The sequence below is a fragment of the Bombina bombina genome, chromosome 6 (assembly GCF_027579735.1).
Source record: "Bombina bombina isolate aBomBom1 chromosome 6, aBomBom1.pri, whole genome shotgun sequence".
NCBI lineage: Eukaryota > Metazoa > Chordata > Amphibia > Anura > Bombinatoridae > Bombina > Bombina bombina.
The window spans coordinates 253,542,886-253,570,546 of record NC_069504.1 but is presented as its reverse complement, the minus strand read 5'-3'; the positions used below and the strand labels follow the sequence as shown (position 1 = coordinate 253,570,546).

At 41.0% G+C, this 27,661-nt stretch overlaps 1 protein-coding gene across 3 annotated transcripts in view; it reads right to left on the bottom strand.

Annotated features, from left to right (window-relative positions):
• Positions 1–9,001: 9,001 nt before the first annotated feature.
• Positions 9,002–27,661, bottom strand: part of ZFC3H1 (zinc finger C3H1-type containing) — a 635,174-nt gene continuing 616,514 nt past the window's right edge. For all 3 annotated transcript variants that reach the window (XM_053716781.1, XM_053716782.1, XM_053716783.1), the window contains 5 exons: positions 21,791–21,891; positions 11,149–11,250; positions 10,781–10,820; positions 10,101–10,163; positions 9,002–9,977 (listed from right to left, as the gene is read on the bottom strand). In XM_053716781.1, the coding sequence (XP_053572756.1) occupies positions 9,849–9,977; positions 10,101–10,163; positions 10,781–10,820; positions 11,149–11,250; positions 21,791–21,891 (435 nt within the window). In that variant the 3' untranslated portion in view covers positions 9,002–9,848. The remainder of the gene's footprint in view (positions 9,978–10,100; positions 10,164–10,780; positions 10,821–11,148; positions 11,251–21,790; positions 21,892–27,661) is intronic.

The following is a 27,661-nucleotide window of genomic DNA, read 5'->3' as shown; positions in this document are numbered from 1 at the left end:
CGGCAGAATCATGCACACTCCTGAACTTACGTTCCTGCTTTTCAACAAAGGATATCCAGAAAGCAAATTGGAATTTTTTTTTTTAAATTGAATGTTCTTTCTGAATCATGAAAAATAATTTTGGGTGTTATGTCCCTTTGCATGCTTACCAGCTATGTTATGTATAATAAATGGATATTAAGTTTGAGTGTGCATATCTTTAGAAATTGATTATGGATCATGTATATTTTTGTAGAACATAAACATTACATGGTGTAGGTTAACTAGCAAGTGCTGAGGATCTCTCCAATCTGAATAAGATACACTTGTGTGTTTAAACTGGATTGACTAATATTGATCTGAATCACTTGATCTAAAGTCCTGAGCCACCCACATGGAAAAGGCAAAACATCTTGACTACTTTTTACAACCTGCAACAATTGCACATTTCTTGGAATGCAACCTTCATGTGTATACCAATTAGCAGGTCAATGTTCCTTGGGAGGGTGTTCTACCTCTGATTTTCAAAAAAGATCAATGAAAACCATAATGCTAAATGAACATTACATACAATTGGCCACATTGATCATTCTGCATGTCAACTTCTATTTGCTTCACAGTAAAATACTGACAAACCTGCAGAATAAGTATTTTATCTCCTGAATAGCCAGTATGTCTATTAAATGCATTTAGGCCGCAGTGACAAAGATTACAGATCCAAGAACTGGAAGAAACATAGCACAGTTTAATTAAACCAACTGTATTCTTGCGGCTTAATCCAGAATATGCCTTGCAATAATGAAAAAGGATCTGCTAAAAGTTTTAGGTTCATAATGAGAGACATGGCAGGAAAGGTTTTCTACAAATTCAAATAACACCCCACACTTTAACTCTGACCCATACACAAAACGTCATTTTTTTAATTTTATAGGTCTCATCTAATAATATAATGTGAATATAGATTTTAAATGTGTATTTAAAAGAAAAACAGAATTTATGTTTACCTGATAAATTACTTTCTCCAACGGTGTGTCCGGTCCACGGCGTCATCCTTACTTGTGGGATATTCTCTTCCCCAACAGGAAATGGCAAAGAGCCCAGCAAAGCTGGTCACATGATCCCTCCTAGGCTCCGCCTACCCCAGTCATTCGACCGACGTTAAGGAGGAATATTTGCATAGGAGAAACCATATGGTACCGTGGTGACTGTAGTTAAAGAAAATAAAATATCAGACCTGATTAAAAAAACCAGGGCGGGCCGTGGACCGGACACACCGTTGGAGAAAGTAATTTATCAGGTAAACATAAATTCTGTTTTCTCCAACATAGGTGTGTCCGGTCCACGGCGTCATCCTTACTTGTGGGAACCAATACCAAAGCTTTAGGACACGGATGAAGGGAGGGAGCAAATCAGGTCACCTAAATGGAAGGCACCACGGCTTGCAAAACCTTTCTCCCAAAAATAGCCTCAGAAGAAGCAAAAGTATCAAACTTGTAAAATTTGGTAAAAGTGTGCAGTGAAGACCAAGTCGCTGCCCTACATATCTGATCAACAGAAGCCTCGTTCTTGAAGGCCCATGTGGAAGCCACAGCCCTAGTGGAATGAGCTGTGATTCTTTCGGGAGGCTGCCGTCCGGCAGTCTCGTAAGCCAATCTGATGATGCTTTTAATCCAAAAAGAGAGAGAGGTAGAAGTTGCTTTTTGACCTCTCCTTTTACCGGAATAAACAACAAACAAGGAAGATGTTTGTCTAAAATCCTTTGTAGCATCTAAATAGAATTTTAGAGCGCGAACAACATCCAAATTGTGCAACAAACGTTCCTTCTTTGAAACTGGTTTCGGACACAGAGAAGGTACGATAATCTCCTGGTTAATGTTTTTGTTAGAAACAACTTTCGGAAGAAAACCAGGTTTAGTACGCAAAACCACCTTATCTGCATGGAACACCAGATAAGGAGGAGAACACTGCAGAGCAGATAATTCTGAAACTCTTCTAGCAGAAGAAATTGCAACCAAAAACAAAACTTTCCAAGATAATAATTTAATATCAACGGAATGCAAGGGTTCAAACGGAACCCCCTGAAGAACTGAAAGAACTAAATTGAGACTCCAAGGAGGAGTCAAAGGTTTGTAAACAGGCTTGATTCTAACCAGAGCCTGAACAAAGGCTTGAACATCTGGCACAGCTGCCAGTTTTTTGTGAAGTAACACCGACAAGGCGGAAATCTGTCCCTTCAGGGAACTTGCAGATAATCCTTTTTCCAATCCTTCTTGAAGGAAGGATAGAATCCTAGGAATCTTAACCTTGTCCCAAGGGAATCCTTTAGATTCACACCAACAGATATATTTTTTCCAAATCTTGTGGTAAATCTTTCGAGTTACAGGCTTTCTGGCCTGAACAAGAGTATCGATAACAGAATCTGAGAATCCTCGCTTCGATAAAATCAAGCGTTCAATCTCCAAGCAGTCAGCTGGAGTGAAACCAGATTCGGATGTTCGAACGGACCCTGAACAAGAAGGTCTCGTCTCAAAGGTAGCTTCCAAGGTGGAGCCGATGACATATTCACCAGATCTGCATACCAAGTCCTGCGTGGCCACGCAGGAGCTATCAAGATCACCGACGCCCTCTCCTGATTGATCCTGGCTACCAGCCTGGGGATGAGAGGAAACGGCGGGAACACATAAGCTAGTTTGAAGGTCCAAGGTGCTACTAGTGCATCCACTAGAGCCGCCTTGGGATCCCTGGATCTGGACCCGTAGCAGGGAACTTTGAAGTTCTGACGAGAGGCCATTAGATCCATGTCTGGAATGCCCCACAGCTGAGTGACTTGGGCAAAGATTTCCGGATGGAGTTCCCACTCCCCCGGATGCAATGTCTGACGACTCAGAAAATCCGCTTCCCAATTTTCCACTCCTGGGATGTGGATAGCAGACAGGTGGCAGGAGTGAGACTCCGCCCATAGAATGATTTTGGTCACTTCTTCCATCGCTAGGGAACTCCTTGTTCCCCCCTGATGGTTGATGTACGCAACAGTCGTCATGTTGTCTGATTGAAACCGTATGAACTTGGTCCTCACTAGCTGAGGCCAAGCCTTGAGAGCATTGAATATCGCTCTCAGTTCCAGAATATTTATCGGTAGAAGAGATTCTTCCCGAGCCCAAAGACCCTGAGCTTTCAGGGATCCCCAGACCGCGCCCCAGCCCATCAGACTGGCGTCGGTCGTGACAATGACCCACTCTGGTCTGCGGAATGTCATCCCTTGTGACAGGTTGTCCAGGGACAGCCACCAACGGAGTGAGTCTCTGGTCCTCTGATTTACTTGTATCTTTGGAGACAAGTCTGTATAGTCCCCATTCCACTGACTGAGCATGCACAGTTGTAATGGTCTTAGATGAATGCGCGCAAAAGGAACTATGTCCATTGCCGCTACCATCAACCCGATCACTTCCATGCACTGAGCTATGGAAGGAAGAGGAACGGAATGAAGTATCCGACAAGAGTCTAGAAGTTTTGTTTTTCTGGCCTCTGTTAGAAAAATCCTCATTTCTAAGGAGTCTATAATTGTTCCCAAGAAGGGAACCCTTGTTGACGGGGATAGAGAACTCTTTTCCACGTTCACTTTCCAGCCGTGAGATCTGAGAAAGGCCAGGACGATGTCCGTGTGAGCCTTTGCTTGAGGAAGGGACGACGCTTGAATCAGAATGTCGTCCAGGTAAGGTACTACTGCAATGCCCCTTGGTCTTAGCACCGCTAGAAGGGACCCTAGTACCTTTGTGAAAATCCTTGGAGCAGTGGCTAATCCGAAAGGAAGCGCCACGAACTGGTAATGTTTGTCCAGGAATGCAAACCTTAGGAACCGATGATGTTCCTTGTGGATAGGAATATGTAGATACGCATCCTTTAAATCCACCGTGGTCATGAATTGACCTTCCTGGATGGAAGGAAGAATAGTTCGAATGGTTTCCATCTTGAACGATGGAACCTTGAGAAACTTGTTTAAGATCTTGAGATCTAAGATTGGTCTGAACGTTCCCTCTTTTTTGGGAACTATGAACAGATTGGAGTAGAACCCCATCCCTTGTTCTCTTAATGGAACAGGATGAATCACTCCCATTTTTAACAGGTCTTCTACACAATGTAAGAACGCCTGTCTTTTTATGTGGTCTGAAGACAACTGAGACCTGTGGAACCTCCCCCTTGGGGGAAGTCCCTTGAATTCCAGAAGATAACCCTGGGAGACTATTTCTAGCGCCCAAGGATCCAGAACATCTCTTGCCCAAGCCTGAGCGAAGAGAGAGAGTCTGCCCCCCACCAGATCCGGTCCCGGATCGGGGGCCAATATTTCATGCTGTCTTGGTAGCAGTGGCAGGTTTCTTGGCCTGCTTTCCCTTGTTCCAGCCTTGCATTGGTCTCCAAGCTGGCTTGGCTTGAGAAGTATTACCCTCTTGCTTAGAGGACGTAGCACTTTGGGCTGGTCCGTTTTTACGAAAGGGACGAAAATTAGGTCTATTTTTTGCCTTGAAAGGCCGATCCTGAGGAAGGGCGTGGCCCTTACCCCCAGTGATATCAGAGATAATCTCTTTCAAGTCAGGGCCAAACAGCTTTTTCCCCTTGAAAGGAATGTTTAGGAGCTTGTTCTTGGAAGACGCATCAGCCGACCAAGATTTCAACCAAAGCGCTCTGCGCGCCACAATAGCAAACCCAGAATTCTTAGCCGCTAACCTAGCCAATTGCAAAGTGGCGTCTAGGGTGAAAGAATTAGCCAATTTGAGAGCATTGATTCTGTCCATAATCTCCTCATAAGGAGGAGAATCACTATCGAGCGCCTTTATCAGTTCATCAAACCAGAAACATGCGGCTGTAGTGACAGGGACAATGCATGAAATTGGTTGTAGAAGGTAACCCTGCTGAACAAACATCTTTTTAAGCAAACCTTCTAATTTTTTATCCATAGGATCTTTGAAAGCACAACTATCCTCTATGGGTATAGTGGTGCGTTTGTTTAAAGTAGAAACCGCTCCCTCGACCTTGGGGACTACTGTCTGCCATAAGTCCTTTCTGGGGTCGACCATAGGAAACAATTTTTTAAATATGGGGGGAGGGACGAAAGGAATACCGGGCCTTTCCCATTCTTTATTAACAATGTCCGCCACCCGCTTGGGTATAGGAAAAGCTTCTGGGAGCCCCGGCACCTCTAGGAACTTGTCCATTTTACATAGTTTCTCTGGGATGACCAACTTTTCACAATCATCCAGAGTGGATAATACCTCCTTAAGCAAAATGCGGAGATGTTCCAACTTAAATTTAAATGCAATCACATCAGGTTCAGCCTGTTGAGAAATGTTCCCTGAATCAGTAATTTCTCCCTCAGACAAAACCTCCCTGGCCCCCTCAGATTGGGTTAGGGGCCCTTCAGAGATATTAATATCAGCGTCGTCATGCTCTTCAGTAACTAAAACAGAGCAGCCACGCTTACGCTGACAAGGGTTCATTTTGGCTAAAATGTTTTTGACAGAATTATCCATTACAGCCGTTAATTGTTGCATAGTAAGGAGTATTGGCGCGCTAGATGTACTAGGGGCCTCCTGAGTGGGCAAGACTCGTGTAGACGAAGGAGGGAATGATGCAGTACCATGCTTACTCCCCTCACTTGAGGAATCATCTTGGGCATCATTGTCATTATCACATAAATCACATTTATTTAAATGAATAGGAATTCTGGCTTCCCCACATTCAGAACACAGTCTATCTGGTAGTTCAGACATGTTAAACAGGCATAAACTTGATAAGAAAGTACAAAAAACGTTTTAAAATAAAACCGTTACTGTCACCTTAAATTTTAAACTGAACACACTTTATTACTGCAATTGCGAAAAAACATGAAGGAATTGTTCAAAATTCACCAAATTTTCACCACAGTGTCATAAAGCCTTAAAAGTATTGCACACCAAATTTGGAAGCTTTAACCCTTAAAATAACGGAACCGGAGCCGTTTTAAAACTTTAACCCCTTTACAGTCCCTGGTATCTGCTTTGCTGAGACCCAACCAAACCCAAAGGGGAATACGATACCAAATGACGCCTTCAGAAAGTCTTTTCTAAGTATCAGAGCTCCTCTCACATGCGACTGCATGCCATGCCTCTCAAAAACAAGTGCGCCACACCGGCGCGAAAATGAGGCTCTGCTTATGCTTTGGGAAAGCCCCTAAGAAATAAGGTGTCTAATACAGTGCCTGCCGATATTATTATATCAAAATACCCAGATAAAATGATTCCTCAAGGCTAAATATGTGTTAATAATGAATCGATTTAGCCCAGAAAAGTCTACAGTCTTAATAAGCCCTTGTGAAGCCCTTATTTACGATCGTAATAAACATGGCTTACCGGATCCCATAGGGAAAATGACAGCTTCCAGCATTACATCGTCTTGTTAGAATGTGTCATACCTCAAGCAGCAAGAGACTGCACACTGTTCCCCCAACTGAAGTTAATTGCTCTCAACAGTCCTGTGTGGAACAGCCATGGATTTTAGTTACGGTTGCTAAAATCATTTTCCTCATACAAACAGAAATCTTCATCTCTTTTCTGTTTCTGAGTAAATAGTACATACCAGCACTATTTCAAAATAACAAACTCTTGATTGAATAATAAAAAACTACAGTTAAACACTAAAAAACTCTAAGCCATCTCCGTGGAGATGTTGCCTGTACAACGGCAAAGAGAATGACTGGGGTAGGCGGAGCCTAGGAGGGATCATGTGACCAGCTTTGCTGGGCTCTTTGCCATTTCCTGTTGGGGAAGAGAATATCCCACAAGTAAGGATGACGCCGTGGACCGGACACACCTATGTTGGAGAAAATGTATTTAAAACATATTCCTGCAGCTTATAAAAAAATAATAATGCTGGATCACATTGTGTTGTTTAGATGTATTTACAGAGTAACCCCAAAACAATTATTTGTTATTTGGCAGATCATCTGCTGGACAAAAGAAAATATTTCATATTAGAGAAAACAGTTGTTTAAATGTTTGCATCCTTATTGATATTAATCAAGTGTATTTAAATGAATATGGAATACAGGGAACAAACTGCTGTGAATGGACACTGTTAAGGGCCTTTCCTTGTAGATTATTTTTTTTTCTTCCACACCAACCATGAAGATGGCAATGTGCAAACCTCCATAAACCTACAAACAATGAAGAAAATCCTGCACAGGTGGTATTGTATGCACATATTGCTTTATGCAGGCTGTTTATCTTATAACACCCATGATACACAAATGTGAGACTGATCATAAAGTTTACTTTACTTACATACTAGTGTGTAAAATTTATTTTTACTTTGCCTATTTAACATGGATACCCTAGATCGTGGCTTGAAAAACCTGATGAAAGGTAAACTAAAGTGACCGTAAACTTGGCAATAATAAAAAAAGTAGGACATGAAAGTTACATGGTTCGCTGTAATATGACATGTAAAAATGCATTTTTACATCAATAGCAGCACGCTTTTGTGTCTACTAGGGACAGTAAAGTAAAGAATAAACTTTCATGGTCCTGCTAGAGCATGCCATTTTAAACAACTTTCTATTTTACTTATATCATTTGTTTAGTTCTTTTGGTATCCTCTGTTAAATAGCATACAAAGGTGGGCTAAGGAGCAGCAATTATATTATAGGCATGCCTTTTATTGACTCATTTGAGGTCTTCAGCTAGCTCCCAGTAGTGCATTGCTGCTCCTTCAACAAAGTAAATTGAAAAGTTAACATTGCATGCTCTTTCCGAAAACATTTTGGTTTGAATTCCTCTGAAAGGGAAATTTTATTGCCAGCTTTTTACAGTTACTCTGCATCACTTTTAAGTGATTTATCATATGGGTATTGTGTTCCTTTAAGATGAAGAGCTTGGACAGCTAACTGCATAGTTGATTTCAACAGAGTGGGTGGTACACTCTTAATGATTGTACCGCCCACTTTTCAGTAAAGAAATGCTGCATTGAGAGGAATGGACAGCTGCAGCTTATAAGACCTAACAAAACACAAAAATGTAAAAAGTGAGCTGAGAAACACGTAGCAAATATCATTGTTACACATTGTCCACCTACTTGTATTGTAAGGATTTTGGTTTTACTAATGATTAAAGATTTGTTTTTATCATTGTCTGCCATTCCTTGACAAGTGAGGTTCTCATTACCAAGCCGCTGCTAAGTGAGGTTCTCATTACCAAGCCGCTGCTAAGTGAGGTTCTCATTACCAAGCCGCTGCTAAGTGAGGTTCTCATTACCAAGCCGCTGCTAAGTGAGGTTCTGTTATCCTGAAATGCTGTGAGGAGCCAGTGGGTTTGTCTTTATCCACACCTGCAAGGAGAGAGCATACCGGAGGGAGCAAGCTGGTTTGCTCTGATAACCAGTCTATTTCCTCAAGCACACCGGTGTGCTCTGCGAAAGTGTGAGTACCCTGGGAATAGAATACTATTGTGTGGGGTTTATTGAGGCTGTGGATACACACAATGGTTGCTCTTGTTTGTGTTTAAACCTGTACAGATTGGCTTCTATCCGTGAGAAGAAGGAATTCGATCTGCCATTAGGGAGAGTCCACTGCTGACGGTTAAGAAAATTTTGAACTTTTTCGGTTAAATCAAAAGACTGTACAATTTATAGTGGACTTTTACACTGGGACATTCGTTTTAATGAGGTGCCATTATCCATTTGAGTTAACTATTTTTATTTGTTTTTTAAACAATTTTTATATCTGGTGATCATTTATAGTTATACTAGCGCCCTCTGCTGTTTTTAATGCACTGTTTTTAAGAATTCAAAAGTAAAATTTAAGGTTTAAAAAAAGTGGTTTCCTGGTCATGTTATAGTGAGCGATAAGTCATATTTACATTCATATTCTGCTTTTTACTACAGCCAAGATTACCATTACTTTCAAACTCAAGTAATTTACTACATTATAATAAGGGATGTTTGATTATCTGTATAACACACACAAATTGTTTACACAAATAAATAGAACACACAGTTTCTTTAAAAAAAACGTATTTATATTTAAAAAAAGCATCATATAAACAATTTTAATACTACACATGGTAGTATTATAGAATACAAAACATTTTAATTATATATATATTTATATTTAATGTACTTTAAACTGTTAAACTTTATTATAAATTAAACTTCTTTACAAAGAAAAATTGCACATATTTGACCACTCTTCGGTTCTGATGCACTGGCATTTGCAATAGAATCTTTTGTCTTCAAGTTTAACAGTCTCAGCTGAGAGTCCAATATGAAGAACTGAGGAAAAATAAATAAAAGGAAAAAAAAAAAAAAAAAAGAGAAGAAAAAAAGCCCTCTTTGCAGGCTGATGGTCTCAGCAGATAAGCTTTGCTGAAGACCTGCTGCTTTTATTTTAATTTAACCTTAAACAAATTCCAAACCCTCCTCCCCACAAAATTGTGGCCATTTTGAACCAGAGACTGATTTTGTACTGTAAATATTAAATCCAAAACCTACCCCACTTAAAGTCTCACAGGCATCAGTGAGAGAGTCAAGCAAGTTAGAACAGCACAACAAAAGAGGATAGTAAAATAAATTTATGGGGTAGGGAAGGAGAATAACACAGACAAAAACAATAAAACATCAGTCACTTTGATGAACTATACTTACGTATATGATGTAAAGAGAACCTTGCTGGGCCTTGAAGCAGGCCAGTATTTGGAATTCATATCTCCAGTCAGAAAAGGGCAGTGTATATTGTTTCCCATGTTACAGAAAGCATAGTTTAAATTTTGATTTAAATGATGGAATCAGACTAATCTTGATAATTTTGGCAAATACTAGAACTTTAGTCTGACTGCACCCAGTGTTCAGTGATTTCTGCTTTCTGTGTTTAAATTTAAGAGCTCATCTAGGCTGACTCCAACCTCTCGGCACTTGGAAACTAGTTTTCTCAGGTTATCAGTTTTACCTCCTCCTGATGCTTCAAACAAGAGTTGCTGCAAAAGATGGTGAAGCAAACACGATTAGGCCATAAAGAAAATACTCTCTATGGAAACGGCACAAGTACAAGTTAAACTCAAATCCCCCTTTTAAAAACAAAGAACAAGTGAAAACATTACATCTTTCCAGAGTTCAGCGCACAGTGGCAACTTCTGAAGGGCTCGTTGATATAAATGATGGACCTGCAAAACAGGGGGCATTTCAGGGATTTAACAAAAAAACAAAAAAAGAGAAAAGAGAAAAAAGATATTTTGTAAATAATTATAGCAGTGAAAACACATCAGAACATACTAGTACTCATCAAGGAGTAAACTGAGCAAAAAACGTAATTACTTAGTGCTAAAAAACAAATGCATTCCTTGTAGCATTTAAATAGTACCAAATACCACTTTCCATTACCCTCCAAAAGAGTATTACTGTGAATCACTGAGGTGTCTGCTGCAGACGTATTTGCAGCCTCTTCAGAGCTAATATAAAGCTGATCCAGGAGAAATTCAAAGGTGAACCCACGTGGATGGCCTTAAAAAAGGCTAAATACCTTTGGTACTTACAAACAAGACCAGGCATTTTCTAAGCAGTAAGTAAAAGGCTTTAGGTTTCTAAAATGCGGCTGTTTAAACATAATAGGGATTTGTATCCCCTGTAAGTTCCATGATAATTCAGTTGGTTATATTTGAAAAAATGTTTTGGAATAAAACCTAGACGAGCCCAAACACAAACCCCTTAAACAGTTTTAATCATTACAAAGTATTGTACACTCACTGTGAAGTCATAACAGGCAATAATGGCAGATGCTTACCTCTCTGTGTCCCTTTAATGATGCTTCCACAGAAATGGCTCTGAATAATACAAAATAAAATAAAAAATACGATTCTCAGAAAGATCATGTACAGACAACATGTAAAGTAAAAATAAAAAAATAAAAATTACCCCCTTCCCCACCACAAAATAATAATAATAAAAAAAAATCTTGATATTTTGTAGTATATATAGTTTACATATTCCTGCAATAGCTCTAGAAACCAAACAAACATTCATTAATAAAAAAGAGTAATACAATATTTCACTTTCATTATCTGAAAACATGATGTTTGTCCCAAATACTAGCTTTACCTGAATGCTAAATCTACAAAAAAAAAAAAAAAAAAAAGTGATTATGCACATTACATTTTCCAGATGGGCAGGCACATTGAGAAGTTATACGTAAACATCTTGGATTGCATTTTCACAAGTTGAAGATTATTCTCTTCCAGTTCTTGTTTAAGTACCCTAAAAAAATATTGGTGAGAAAATATGAAGAAATGTAACATTCGCTTCATGCAAAACTGTAATTGTATCAGTCTATAAACTTACAATGTGTTTCAAAAGCTTTTCGTTTGGGGTGGAGTTTTGAGAGGTATGTGCTATTTTCCGACCCAAGTAGCTATTGAGATTTCCAGATTACACAAACAATTCATAAGAACTATGTTAAACAGACAGTAAATTTAAAAAATAATGTTACAAAATTCTGCACTACATGAAAATTATGTAACATTATCCTAATGACACCTTAAAAAACAAAAATGATTGAGATTTACTTCCCTTTTCGTTCCACAAAAACAATTTATGCTTAGCTAAAAATTTTATTTCCAGGCATGGAGAGTCCACAAATCATTCCAATTACTAGTGGTATATTCACCTCCTGGCCAGCAGGAGGGGGCAAAGAGCACCCCAGAAGAGCTGTTAAGTGTCACTTCCCTTACCCATAACCCCCCAGTCATTCGGCAAAAGGGAAACGGAAAAAAAAGATAACACAAGGGTATAGAAGTGCCTGAGTTTTTTTTTTTTTTAAAAAAACTGTTTGAATTTAAATAAGGTCAGGTCGTGGACTCTCCATGCCTGGAAAGAAATTTGGATTTTCTGATGGCCGTCAGAAAAATCTTCATGGACAGGGAATCTATAATTGTTCCTAAGAAAAACACCCTTGTATCTGGTACAAGGGAACTCTTTCCCAGATTCACTTTCCACCCGTATGAGATCTTGCTAGATGAAAGGATGACGCTTGAACCAAGATGTCATCCAGGTAAGGCACCACAGCAATTTTTTGAGACCTGACCACTGCCAGAAGAGCCCCCAGAACCTTAGTGACAATTCTGGGAGCTGTAGCAAGGCTAAATGGAAGAGCAACAAACTGGAAATGTTAGTCCAGAAAAGCAAACCTCAGATACTGGTAATGATCCCTGTGAATGGGAACATGAAGATACGTGTCCTTCAGATCTATTGTTGTCATGAACTGACCCTCTTGTACCAAAGGAAGAATGGAACGGATGGTCTCCATTTTGAAGGATGGAACCCTGAGGAATTGGTTCAGACACTTTAGGTCCAGGATGGGACGGAAAGTGCCCTCCTTTTTGGGACTTACAAACAGATTTGAATAGAATCCTAGACCCTGTTCCTCTAGGGGAACTGGAACAATCACTCCGAGGGAGGATAGGTCCTTAATGCAGTTTAAGAAGGCCTCTCTTTTTATCTGGTCGTCGGATAACCTTGACAGGAGGAATCAGCCCCTGGGAGGACAAGATTTGAATCCTATTCTGTAACCGTGGGACACTATGTCTATGGCCCAAGTATCTGGGACATTGCGTATCCAAGCCTGCTGAAAAAAGAGAGACCCTGCCCCCCACTTGATACAATACAGGATCAGTCCCTTCATGCTGATTAACCAGCGGAAGGTTTTTTTGGCTTGCTTTCCTTTAATCCAAGGTTGACTGGACCTCCAAGAACACTTGGATTGTTCCCACTTGAAAGAGGAGGTGGAAGACACTTGTCCTTTTAAAGTTACGAAAGGACAAAAATTAGAATTCTGGCGACCCTTAAGTCTATTCGTTTTATCCTGAGGAAGGAAAGAGCCCTTACCACCTGTAATTTTCGGAAATTATTTCAGCCAGACCTGGGCCAAACAAGGTTTTACCCTTATAAGGCAAAAATAAAAGCTTGGACTTGGATGTGACATCTGCAGACCAAGATTTTAAGTACAGAGCTCTGGGTGCTAAAACAGTGAAACCAGAAATCTTAACTCCCAGTCTAAGAACTTGCATGTTGGCATCACAAATAAAAGGTATTGGCTAGCTTGAAAGCCTTGATCCTGTCTTGGATCTCCTCTATAGTAGTCTCTTCTGAGTATAGTCAACGCAACAATAAGATGCTGCCCCCGCAACTGTAGCAATACTAGCAACAGGCTGCCACTGTAATCCTTGATGAATGTACATTTTTTTCAAAAAAGCCTCAAGCTTCTTATCCATGGGATCCTTGAAAGAACAACTATCTTCAATAGGAATAGTAGTTCTCTTGGAAAGAGTAGAGATAGCTCCCTCTACCTTGGGCACTCTGTGCCACAAGTCACGAATAGAGTCAGCAACAGGAAACATATTTTTAAAGACAGGGGATGGGGAAAAAGGAATCCCTGGTTTATCCCATTCCTGAGTTATGATATCAGCCATATGGTCTGGAACTGGAAACACTTCCACGGATGAGGATACATCATATACCCTGTTAAGTTTACTAGACCTCTTTGGATTCTCCGCAACAGACTAGTCGGATTCTTCCAAAGTAGCAAGAACCTCCTTTAAAAGTACTCAGATGTTCTAACAAATCTGAAATTAATCTCCTCTGAATCTGCAGAATTGGTCACTACAGTATCACAATCTGATAATTCGCCCTTAGAAGTCACTGAGGTATCATCCTCATCAGATAACTGAGACATACTGACTAACTCAGCCTTAGCAGAGTCAGAACACTTATTAACATTAATATTTTTGGATTTCCTCTTGCGCTTACCAGCAACCGGAAAGGCTGATAAGGCAGCTAAAACAGAAGACGTTATCTGCGCAGCAAAATCCCCAGGTAAACAAACCCCCCAGAAGTTTGTAGAGAGGAACCGCAGGGCACTGCATGTGAAGCTTGGGACCTTTGAGGTACTTGTGACCAACAGAAAACTCCCACTATGTTCTTGGATCCTCTCCAGTCGTCCGCAAACAGCCGCTGAATGAAGAGAAACTCTGGTCTGCACTGGAGCCGGATAGAGGAAGCGCATAACAAACGTGGTCACATGACCGTAACAAAAAGAACTGCGCCACCAGCTCTCACTCTGACATAAACGGCGTGAAAATACAGCGCTTCCTATAGAGAGGTACTAAACGTCTAGCAAAGGCTGTAGCGGAGCGGCTGAGTTAGTCACATGACCACAACTGAATGCTGTCAACACTCCGGCAAACAAAAGCACAAGAACACCTCCTAAATCGTAAAGGACTTTCTACTCCCATATTCCAGAGTCCAGACACCTATATAGCACACTATATAAATAAAAGTCCACTCAGCCAGAAAGTCCCTTACATGTTCCCTGCCCAGAAAATAATATGCTCAGTATTAGCACATTTGTATCCCCTGATCACCATCCACAGAGATCTTCCAGGAATAAAAGTGTTCAATTAACTACTGGCACCTAACGGCAGGGAATAGTTTCTTAGGTGTGTCAGATTACTCCACATCTAACAGTGACCTGTAGAAAAAGAAAAAAAAGAGAGTAAGAAACTCTGGTTTTCTATAATGGGGGGAGCATAGTTGTTTGAAATAAAGCAAGGACTACCTCAACGCCTTCTAACTGCTAAAAGACACCATTGACCATTGCCCACAAAGCATAACCCCAATCCTTGCTTGCAGGGAAAAGTACCCATAAAAGTATTAAATATCTTCAGACACCATCTTCGCCATCCTCTCGTGATCAAGGCAAAGAGAATGACTGGGGGTTATGGGGAAGGGAAGTGACACTTAACAGCTCTCTGCTGGCCAGGAGGTGAATATCCCACTAGTAATTGGAATGATTTGTGGACTCTGCATGCCATAGGAAAGAAAAAACCTCTTCTGATTATTTTTTTCTTCTCAAAAACTTAAATTATGCTTACCTGATAAATTCCTTTCCATCTGTATGAGGAGAGTCCACTGCTTTATACCTTACTTGTGGGAATACAGAACCTGGCCACCAGGAGGAGGCAAAGACACCCCAGCCAAAGGCTTAAAGGGACACTGAACCCAAATTTTGTCGTTTGCGATTCAGATAGAGCATGCAACTTTCAAATTTCCTCCCATTATCAATTGTTCTTCGTTCACTTGCTATCTTTATTTGAAAAATAAGGCATCTAAACTAAGGAGCCAGCCAATTTTTGGTTCAGCACTCTGGACAGCACTTGTTTATTGGTGGGTGAATTTATCCACCAATCGGCAAGAACAACCCAGGTTGTTCACCAAAAATGGGCCGGTGTCTAAACCTACATTCTTGCTTTTCAAATAAAGATACCAAGAGAATGAAGAAAATGTAATAGGAATAAATTAGAAAGTTGCTTAAAATTGCATGCTCTATCTGAATCACAAAAGAAAAAATCTGGGTTAGGCGCCCCTTTAAATACCTCCCCCACTCCCCTCCTCATCCCCCAGTCATTCTGCCGAGGGAACAAGGAACAGTAGGAGAAATATCAGGGTGTAAATGGTGCCAGAACAATGGAAAAAATGGGCGAGGGCCGTGGACTCTCCTCATACAGATGGAAAGGAAATTATCAGGTAAGCAATGTTTATGTTTTCCATCTTAATATGAGGAGAGTCCACGGCTTCATTCCTTACTTGTGGGAAACATATACTCAAGCTCTAGAGGAAACTGAATGAAAACGGGAGGGTAAAAGAGGCGGAACCTATTCTGAGGGCACCACAGCCTGCAAAACCCTTTCTCCCAAAAGCTGATTCAGCCGAAGCAAAAACCTCAAATTTGTTAAACTTTGAAAAAGTATGTAAGGAGGACCAGGTAGCCGCCCTACAAATCTGCTCCATAAAGGCCTCATTCTTGAAGGCCCAAGATAAAGCCACAGCTCTAGTTGAATGAGCCGTAATCCTTTGAGGAGGCTTATGTCCCGCTGTTTCATATGCTAAGCGAATAATACACCTCAACCAAAAAGATAGGGAAGTGGAAGAAGCCTTCTGCCCTCTGCGCTTCCCAGAATAGACAACAAACAATTCTGAAGTCTGTCTAAAATCCTTTGTGGCCTGAAGATAGAATTTCAAAGCCCGAACCACATCCAGATTATGAAGTAATCGTTCCTTCGAAGGAGGAGGATTAGGACACAAGGAAGGAACCACTATCTCCTGATCAGACACATTAGGAGGAAAACCCAACCCAGTGCGAAGAACAGCCTTGTCAGCAAACTAGGAGGCTCACATTGCGAGGCCGCCATTTCAGAGACTCTGCATGCTGAAGCAATAGCCAGTAGAAAAATAACCTTCCAAGACAGTAACTTAATGTCAACTGAATGCATGGGCTCGAACGGAGCCCTCTGCAAAACCTTAAAAACCAAATTTAAACTCCTAGGCCTTATTCTAGACAGAACCGGAACAAAAGACTGTATATCAGGAAGCTCAGTGAGCCTCTTGCATAATAACACAGATAGAACTGAAATCTGTTGCTTTAAGGAACTAGCTTCAACTCCCTTCTCCAAACTATCTTGGAGAAAGGAAAGAATCCTGGGCACCCTGACCTTATGCCAGGGGAATCCCTGCTCTTCACACCAGAATAAGTAGGTCCTCCACACCTTATGATAGATGCGAAGAGTGACCGGCTTTCTAGCTTGAATCATAGTTTCAATCACTCTCAGAAAAACCTCTCTTGGCTAGGACTAAGCATTCAATCTCCACACAGTCAGCCTCTGAGAATCAAGATTTTAATGAACAAAAATACCCTGTTCCGGCGTCACCCATCTGTTGCAAATCTCCGCAAACACCTCGGGATGGAGAGACCATTCCCCTGGATGAAACGACTGCTGAGAAAGAGCACTTCCCAGTTGTCCACACCCAGAATGTGGATCGCTGACAGCGAACAGATGTGGGCCTTCGCCCTTTCCAGAATCAGAGAAACTTCCTTCATGGCTAGGAAGCTTCTAGTCCCCCCCTGATGGTTGATGTAAGCCACTGAGGTAATGTCTGACTGGAATCTGATAAACTGGGACGAACCCAGAAGAGGCCAAGCCTTCAGAGCGTTGAAGATCGCTCAAAGTTGATCGGGAGAAGAGATTCCTCTCGAGTCCACCGGCCCTGTACCATCCTGGCATCTCAAATAGCTCCCCATCCTGATAGACTTGAGTCCGTAGTCACAATCTCCCAGGATGGTCTCAAGAAGGATGTCCCCTGAGACAGACAATATGGACAGAGCCACCAAGAGAGTGGTTGTCCAGAGAAATCTGTTGGGAATGATCCGAGTGATCGCCGTTCCATTGCCTCAGCATGCACAACTGAAGAGGTCTGAGATGGAACCTGGCGAATGGAATGACATCTATGCTGGACACCATGAGGCCAATTACCTCCATACACCTGGCCATAGATGGTCTCGAGGAGGTCTGGAGGGCAAGACAGTTGGAAGTAATTTTGCAAGGTCCCTGGTCTGTAAGAAATATATTTATGGATATGGAATCTATTATCGTGCCCAGGAATTCCACTCTGGTACTGGGAACCAGAGAACTCTTTCCTAAGTTTATCTTCCATCCATGAGATTGAAGTAGCACAGCTCTTGAAGAATGGTCTTCTGCCAGCTGACAGGACGGAGCCTGGACCAGGATGTCGTCCAAGTATGGAGCTACTGCAATACTTCTGGATCTTGCCACCACGAGCAGAGCCCCCAGAACCTTCGTAGAGACTCTTGGGGAAGTAGCCAGACCAAATGGGAGAGCCACAAACTGGAAGTGTCGGTCCAGAAAGGCAAATCTTAAGAACTTGAAGTGATCCTTGTGTATTGGCACATGAAGGTAAGCATGCTTCAAGTCTATCGTAGTCATGAACTGTCCCTCTTGAACTAAGGGCAGAATCGACCTTATCGTTTCCATCTTAAACAATGGGACGCACAGGAACTTGTTTAAGCACTTTAGGTCTTCTTTGGTGGTTCTTTGGGACCACAAAAAGGTTTAAGTAGTATTCCAGACCTCTCTCTGCTAGAGGAAATGGCACAATCACTCCTAGGGAGGAGAGATCCCTCACGCACCCTAGAAAAGCTTCTTGTTTTTCTGGTCTTGAAGATAAGATTGATAAGAGGAATCTGCCCCTGAGTGGATGAGATTTGAAACCTATCCTGTAACCCTGAGCGAAGACCTCCAGAACCCAAGGGACTTGCACATCTCCTAGCCAAGCCTCAACAAAGAGAGTCTTCAACCAACACGATCCAACGACTGATCGGGGGCTGCCCCTTCATGCCGATTTCATCTCTGCGGGCTTCTTGTTCTGCTTGGATTTATTCCAAAATTGAGATGGTTTCCAAGTTCCCTTGGACTGATCCTGCTTCGCGGAGGGCTGTTGGCGTTGGGATTTAACCGAACGAAAGGGACGAAAATTAGGACCCTGTCCTTTAGGTTTGTTCTTCTTATCCTGCGATAAAAAGGCACCAGGAACCGGGAACAATTTCTTAAAGGAAGAAGGGAAGAGAGAGGATCAAAGTCTTTCCCATTCATTCTTAATATTTGCCATCTTAACGGGAACCGGGAAAGTTTGTGGCACCACCCTGATCTCATAAACCTTATCAAGCTTAGGAATAGAAGGTTCCTCTGGTAACTTTGGTTCCGGAACCTCTAATGTAGCCAACACTTCCTTTAACGGAAAGCGTAAGTGTTCTATCCTAAATCTAAAATCAGGTTCCTCCGCAGCCGGAGGCTTAGAGGCAGCCGACTCCGACCCAGAAAGAGCCTCCTCTGAAGTATCAGAGGAGTCTTCATCAGTGGATAATCTAGTGTCAGATAAATCCAGCAAGTTGGTAGATGACCCCTGGAAAGGATAGCAGTATTTAACCTTTCGCTTGTGATCAGCAGGGCGAGGAAATGCACTGCCGTTTGCAACTGTTCAGAATAGTCTGGCAGTAAGAGGGCCCCTCTCAAAGGAGGATTAGTCGTGCAATGAGGAGCTGCATGTGTAATCGGAAATAATTGCAGGGATCTCTCAGAGGTGGATGGCTCAGTTGTAATAAACATCTTAGTCTTTTTAGATATAAGTACTTTATCAAGGCATGTGGAACATAGTTGAGCAGGTGGGTATACTGTAGCCTCCTCACAATAAAAACAAGTAATAGATCTTGGTAAAGTACCCTCTAACGCATCAGAGTCCTCCATAGCTTGCACTTTTAAAAAGACTATAGAAAAAGTAAATTGCACCTTAATATCCCTGGGCCTGGGGACTCACCACCTCCTATGACCCAGGCCCAACAGAGAAACCGCTTCTCCTGTAAACCGCACGGTCAGGAAAGAGGAAGTTAATGAGGCCACATCCCGGTAACATGGAGTGCCATGCAGGACTGCCCCTGCTGCAGGAAGAAAAGCGCGCCAAACTGACAGGCTGCTCAGTTTATCCAAAACAAAAGTAAAACCTGAATGTTCTCACACATGTCACAGCATAAAACATAATAAAGCAAATCATGTATAAACCCCCCTGTTCAATAATCCCTTTCCGGAGATATTAACCCTTGACTCCATACAGATAAAGGAGTCACACTGTGAGCCTATCTTCTTACGTTCTCATATGATATAAAATGAAACGATCTTACCGGAATCATTGCAGTGGGACACAGCCTCTCAAGTTTGACAGTCTTGTAGCATCGCACCTGACATGGACTTGTGTGATAGAAGCAGGCAGTAAAACTCGTTAACACCGATTGCTTAGGAGTTGTTAATCCCTGCATCTCCAGACCCTAACATTCGTCAATACTCTCACTGAGATACTACTTAAAACTCCAGTCCCATGTCAAAGAGTACTACCCTACATAAGAGACTACTCCGAATCTTCCGACACTTCTCTGCCATCCTCCTGTGACGAAAGGCAAAGAATGACTGGGGGATGAGGGGAATGGGGGAGGTATTTAAGCCTTTGGCTGGGGGTGTCTTTGGATCCTCCTGGTGGCCAGGTTCTGTATTCCCACAAGTAAGGAATGAAGCCATGGACTCTCCTCATATTAAGATGGAAATTGCTTCACGGTGTTCTGTGAAATCACTGAGTGCCAGATTGTGGCATAGAACTAAATGTAGCGCTCTCCCGGTTTTACCCAGCACGGGAGCATAAATAAGTCAATTGTTAGTTTATCTTTTCTTTCAGGGTGGAGTTTTGAGAGGTATGAAGTGTTATTTTCTGACCCAAGTAGCTATTAAAATTTCCAGATTACACAAACAAATCTTAAGAATTCAAGTGCAACTTTGAAACTATATTAAAAGGGACAGTAAATGTAAAACATTATCCTAATGACAAAAAATAAAAGCAATTTGATTTACCCCCAAGCTATACTTTAAGCTTTCATTCCTCGCAAGCCTCATCTGAATTTTTTCTTTTCAGAAGGGCCTCACGGGTGCGCTGTGTAATGACAGCGCGTCTGATTGCGGCATATAACTAAATGTAATACTCTCCTGGCTTTACCAAGCACAGGAGCGCACTACATTCAGTTATATGCCCCGGACTCGCTGTGACATTTATGTCTTCTGTCCCTTTAAGTACATTCTGGGTTTGCCAATATAAAACATACACACACTCTAATTAAAAAGGGATAGTAAAGTCAAACCAAACTTTCATGATTCAGAACAGGTAATGTTTCTTGAATAAAGGATACCAGCAGAATGAAGCAAATTTGATAAGAAGTAAATTGTGAAGTTGAAATTGTATGCGCTTTCTGAATCATAAGAGAAAAGGTTTGGTTACACGTCCCTTAATTGACCAATAGATATCAGAAACTTAAAAGAGCAAAGAAGATCTAATGTGTACTAAAACCAACATAAACTTAAAATGACAACTTAAAATATCCCTTAAATTAAAACAAGTATATATATCAGATTTTATAAATTTAATATTAAAAAAATAACCCTTATACCACACCAATGAGAAGAAAAAAAGGGGAAAAAAAAAGGATTAAAGAGACAGTAAAGTCAAAATTAAACTTAATGATTTGAATATAGCATGCCATACCTAGTTTTACTCTTAAATAAAAGATACAAAAAGAACAAGGCAAATTTTATAACAGAAGTAATTGGAAAGTTATTTAAAATCGCATGCTCTGTCCGAATCATGAAATTTTAATTTTGACTTTACTGTCCTTTTAATTCTAGAATTCAATGAGTAAAAAGATACTATGTATGCCGCAGGAAAAAAAAAAAAACAGCGAAACTTTAGCAAGCTTTCCCACAATACCATTTAATCATATTATAAAAATATAAAACGGATACAATTCAAAATTTGTATGTCAAAATGATCAAAAGCCACCTCTTGTTAAAACCGTGTAAAGCCTGTAAACATTATGAAAAAAATGTTATTTCAAACCCATAGTTACCTATAAAGATTACCCACACTCAATATAGAATCATATTTGTTGTGGTAGGCATACAGGAGTATGCATGAATGGCACCCAGAAGTTTGTGAGTGTTAAATCACTACATCAGGTGGAGCAGCTCATCCCCCTATAGCAGGCAGTTACAAACCCAATTTATGGTTGGTGTTTCTACCAACCAAAGCGGTCGAAGGACATCTATATGTCAATACGGATATGGTTGTAAAAAAGGGTATCTTCACTCTATAAAGAGCAAAAGCACTCAGCACCACAGAGATCATGAACAAGCAGTCATTTGCATTATACATAAGCCGAGAGCAGGAACAGTAAAACAAAAATGTTCCAGCAATAATGAGCAGGTTATTTAGGATCTTATATCCCATAAATACATTAGCAAAAAATTCAGTTAAGTAATCTAGCAGAACAGTTCTAAAAGACTGAAAAGTGTATTACCTGAGTGCAAGACCAAGATTTGTAGGCATCATGGAAGAAAAGCGCTCCAATATTTTGGAATGCTGGGCCTTTGGAACACAACTCAGATAAAAATATATAACCTGAAAAAGCAGATAATATGAATGACAAAAAGCTACTAAACTGAGCATATTTTTCATAGTATTTTATTAAACATTTGTAGCAATTATATAACCAATACTAGGTGAGAAAACATTGCTAAAGCTTCAAATTCAGACTAGCAGCACACAAGTACAAGATATCCCTCTGAATGAAGAATGTTCCTACCTACTTAAATGCAAGAGAACTTCAGTGCATCAACCACATCTGTCCTTTCCACTCCACCTACCTCCAGCCACAGAGTCACACACAGCCAAAAAAAACAGGAGATGTAAAAATGGGAAAAACAAAATTTATGCTTACCTGATAAAATTCTTTCCGGGCATGGAGAGTCCATGACGTCATTCCAATTACTAGTGGGAACCAATACCCAAGATAGAGGACACTGAATGATCAGGGAGGGAGAACAAGGCAGGAGGACCTAAACAGAAGACACCACCGCATGAAGAACCTTTCTCCCAAAAGAGGCCTCAGTCGAGGCGAAGGTATCAAATTTGTAGAATTTGGAAAAAAAAAAAAAAAAAAAAGAGGACCATGTTGCTGCCTTGCAAATCTGTTCCACAGAGGCTTCATTTTTGAAAGCCCAAGATGGGGAGACAGCCCTAGAGAAATGAGCCGTAATTCCCTTAGAAGGCTGCTGTCCAGCAATCTCATAAGCAAAACAAATCATACTTCTTAACCAGATGGAAAGAACAGAAGTGGCCTTCTGACCCGTACGCTTTCCAGAGAAAACAACGAACAGGGCAGAAGATTGCCGAAAATCTTTAGTAGCTTGTAGGTAAAATTTAAGAGCATGCACAACATCCAAGTTATGCAAAAGACGTTCTTTATGGAAAGAAGGATTAGGACAAAAAGAAGGAACAACAATTTCCTGATTAATGTTTCGATCCGACACCACCTTAGGGAGAAACCCCAATTTAGAACGGAGGACCGTCTTATCTGCATGAAAAATAAGGTACAGAGAATCACACAGCAGAGCAGAAAGCTCTGAAACTCTGTGAGCGGAAGAAATAGCAAGGAGAAACAAAACCTTCCAAGATAACTTTATATCAACAACATGCATCGGCTCAAACAGAGGTTAGGTTAAGGCTCCAAGGAGGAGCAACAGGTTTAAACACAGGGCTGATTCTGACCATGGCCTGAACAAAACCTTGAACATCTGGTAAATCTGCCAAACGTTTGTGCAAAAGAATAGACAGTGCAGAGATCTGACTGACAAACATTTCTCAAGGCCATCCTGAAGAAAATATAACATTTGGGAATCCTCACCAGACTCCATGAGAAGCCTTTAGCTTCTCAACAATAAAAGGTATTTACGCCATACTTTGTGGCAAATCCCGCGAGTAACAAGTTTCGAGACTGAAGCATGGTATCAATCGCTTCTGAAAAAACACGTCTGGACAGAACTAGGCGTTCAATCTCCAAGCAGTCAGCTTCAGTGAATCTAGATTTGGATGGAGGAATGGACCCTGAAGTAGAAGGTCCTTCCTCAGAAGGAAACAGGTATGCTAGACTGAAATCCCAAGGAACCGCCAGAGCAGCCTGAGGATCTCTTGACCTTGAACCGTACCTTGGAAGCTTGGCATTCTGAGGAGACGCCATTAGATCCAACTCCGGAATCCCCAACCTGAGGGTTATCCTTGAGAACACTTCCAGATGGAGAGCCCACTACCTGGGATGAAAAGTCCACCTCCCAATTTTCCACCCCTGAAATCTGGATTCTGCCCACTGCGAGTCACCTCCTTCATAGCCAGAGAACTTTGAGTTCCTCCCTGGTGGTTGATGTAAGCCACTGAGGTGATGTTGTCCGACTGGAATCTGATAAACCGGACTAAAGATAATTGAGGCCAAGCTGTCAAGGCATTGAAGATTGCTATCAACTCCAAGATGTTTATGGGAAGAGAGGACTCTTCCGAGACCACAGGCCCAGAGCTTTCAGAGAACCCCAAACAGCTCCCCAGCCTGACAGGCTGGCGTCCGTAGTCACAATTACCCAGGAAGGTCTCAGGAAGCAAGTGCCTCCAGACAGATATTCCTTTGAAATCCACCACGAGAGAGTCTCTTTTCAGAGAGTGCAGATTTATCCTCTGTGATAAGTCTGAATGGTCTCCGTTCCATTGACTGAGCATGCAAAGCTACAGCGGTCGCAGATGGAACCGAGCAAAAGGAATGATGGCCACCATGGACTGGAGAGAAAGGCAAGCAGCAAGAAGTTTGGATTTTCTGACGTCCGTCAGGAAAATCTTCATGGACAGGGAATCTATGATTGTCCCTAGGAAACATAACTCTTTTCCCTGGAACTAAAGAACTCTTTTCCAGATTCACTTTCCACCCATGGGAACGTAGAAAAGACAACATCTCTCTGAGATTTTGCTAGTTGAAAAGAGGACGCCTGAACTAAGATATAGTCTACACAAGGCGCCACTGCAATTCCTTGTGATCTGATCACTGCCAATAGAGCCCCCAGAACCTTTGTGAATATTCTGGGACCCGTGGCAAGACCAAACGGAAGTGCAACAAACTGGAAATGCTTGTCCAGAAAAGCAAACCTGAGAAACTGGTGATGATCCCTGTGAATGGGAACATGTAGATACGCGTCCCTCGTCATGAACTGACCTTCCTGAACCAATGGAAGAATGGAACGAATATTTTCCATATTGAAGGACCGCATCCTGAGGAATTTGTTGAGGCACTTTAGATCTAGGATAGGATGGAAAGTTCCCTCATTTTTGGGAATCACAAATCGATTTTAAAAAAATATCCTAGGCCTTCCCTCTTTACCTGGTTTGAGGATAATCTTGACAGGAGAAATATGCCCCTTGGAGGGCAAGACTTGAATCTTATTTTGTAACCCTGGGACACTATGACCACAGCCCACGGATCTGGGACATCGCGTATACAAGCTTGACGAAAAAAAGAAAGCCTGCCCCCTACCTGATCCACAATCAAATTGGGGGCAGACCCTTCATGCCGATTTAGAATCGGTGAAAGGCTTCATGTTTTGCTTTCCCTTATTCCAAGGCTGGCTGGATTTCCAATTTGACATGGATTGTTCAGATTTGGAAGGAGGACTTCTGTTCCTTTAAGTTGGGAAAGGAACGAAAATTAGAAGACTGTCGACCCTTAGGTCTATTCTTCTTGTCCTGAGGTAGGAAAGATCCCTTTCCACCCATAATCTCTGAAATGATTTCGCCAGACCAGGCCCCAACAGAGTTTTACCCTTGTAAAGTCAAAAGCTTGGCCTTAGAAGACATCAGCCGACCAAGATTATAACCACAGAGCTCTGCGGGCTAGCACAGTGAAGATAGACATCTTAGCTCCCAGTCTAATTATCTGCATATTGGCATCACAGATAAATGTATTGGCCAGTTTAAAAGCTTTGATCCTATCTTGGATTTCCTCAACTGTAGTCTCTTCTAAAATAATATGGATATACATATTTCTTTCATGTAATTGGCAAGAGTCCATGAGCTAGTGACATATGGGATATACATTACTACCAGGAGGGGGCAAAGTTTCCCAAACCTAAAAATGCCTATAAATACACCTCCCACCACACCCACAACTCAGTTTTACAAACTTTGCCTCCTATGGAGGTGGTGAAGTAAGTTTGTGCTTGATTTTTCTTCTATGATAAGCGCTTCTCAGCATATTAAAGCCCAATTCCTCTCAGAGTACAGTGTTTGTCAGAGGGATGTGAAGAGAGTATCGCCTATTTTATGGTTTCTTCAACGGGAAATCTTATCAAGGGTTCTCCGTTATCGGTCGTAGGGATTCATCTCCTACCTCCCTTTTCAGATCGGCGATATACTCATATATACAATTACCTCTAGTGATAGTTTTTAGTACTGGTTTGTCTGTCTGCTATATGCGGATGGGTGTCTTTCAGTAAGTATGTATCATTGTTTAAGACACTCTTAGCTATAGTTTGGCGCTTTATGTATTAATATAAAGTTTTAAATATATTTATTTTACTTATATTTGCCATGAGTCAGGTCTATGTATATTTCCCTTTGCAGTCTAAACAGTTTCAGTATTGGAATCATGTTTGGGAAGTTTATTTTAACTTTTTTTTTTTTCTTACCTGGGGTTTCAGTCTTTTTCTAATTTGACTTGTTTTTCAATTATTTTGCGGGCACATCTAGGCTCGCGAGGACACAAAACGATGTTGTTATTTATTGCATCATTCTTAGCGCGAACATTTTTTGTAGCGAAGTTGCACTTTGATGATGCAAATTTCATCATTTCCTGCATCTATGTTGACGCTAGTTCTTTTGGCGTGAAGTCGCATTTGTTATGACACGAGTTGTGTCATTTCCTGGTGTTGGTTTTGCGGCAACATTTTTTTTTAACTTCCTTTTGCATAATGCATCTTTTTTGGAGCCAAAACGTAGTTATTTTATCCCTCTCCCTCTATTGCTCGCTGTTTTCATGATTTTTGAAAAGCTATTCTGCCTGCTTTTTTATTTTATTTTTTGTTTTAAAGAAATACTATCTTTGTTTTTTTTCCTATCTACTGAAACTGTTACACTGTGGAAACAATGTTTTTCTTTTTCTGTTACATTTTGCGAAATGTCTCATTCTGAGCATGACTCTGATGCCACTGTGGAAACTATGATGCCATCAAACAATTCTACAAAGCTAAGTGTGTGTTTTTTTATTTATTACTAAGCTGTTATTTTCTTCAGCTCAATTATGCGGCATTTATTTATCATATTTTATGCTAATAATGTTTCTATATGTACAATGACATTTACGGTTTTTACTGTCTCAGTTCATGTACTTGATTTCATCTGCAAAAATCACTTTATTGCTTTAATCATAAAAGTTTATGACTGCTATTATGCCTTTAAGTAAACTTACAAGGTCTTTTCAAAATTGTTAAAATTTAATTAATTTTGTTCTGACCAACAGCATACTTAAAGGGACACTGAACCCAAAATTTTTCTATTGTGATTCCGATAGAGCATGCAAATGTAAGCAACTTTCTAATTTACCTCTATTATCAAATTCTTTTCATTCTCTTGGTATCTTTATTTGAAATGCAAGAAACAAAATTTATGCTTACCTGATAAATTTCTTTCTTTTGCGATGTACCGAGTCCACGGATTCATCCTTATTATCCTTCCTAACAGGAAGTGGCAAAGAGAGCACCACATCAGAGCTGTCTATATAAGCTCCCCCCCCCCGTAACTCCACCCCCCCAGTCATTCGACCGAAGGCCAAGGAAGAAAAACGAGAAACTATAAGGTGCAGAGATGACTGAAGTTTTAAATAAAAAATACCATCTGTCTTGAATAGACAGGGCGGGCCGTGGACTTGGTACATCGCAAAAGAAAGAAATTTATCAGGTAAGCATAAATTTTGTTTTCTTTTGCATGATGTACTGAGTCCACGGATTCATCCTTACTTGTGGGATACCAATACCAAAGCTTTAGGACACGAATGAAGGGAGGGACAAGACAGAAACCTAAACGGAAGGCACCACTGCTTGTAAAACCTCTCTCCCAAAAATAGCCCCTGAAGAAGCAAAAGTATCAAATTTGGAAAATTTGGAAAAGGTATGAAGCAAAGACCAAGTCGCAGCCTTACAAATCTGTTCAACAGAAGCATAATTTTTAAAAGCCCATGTGGAAGCTACCGCTCTAGTAGAATGAGCTGTAATCCTTTCAGGAGGCTGCTGTCCAGCAGTCTCATAAGCCAAACGGATAATGCTTTTCAGCCAAAAGGAAAGAGAAGTTGCCGTAGCTTTTT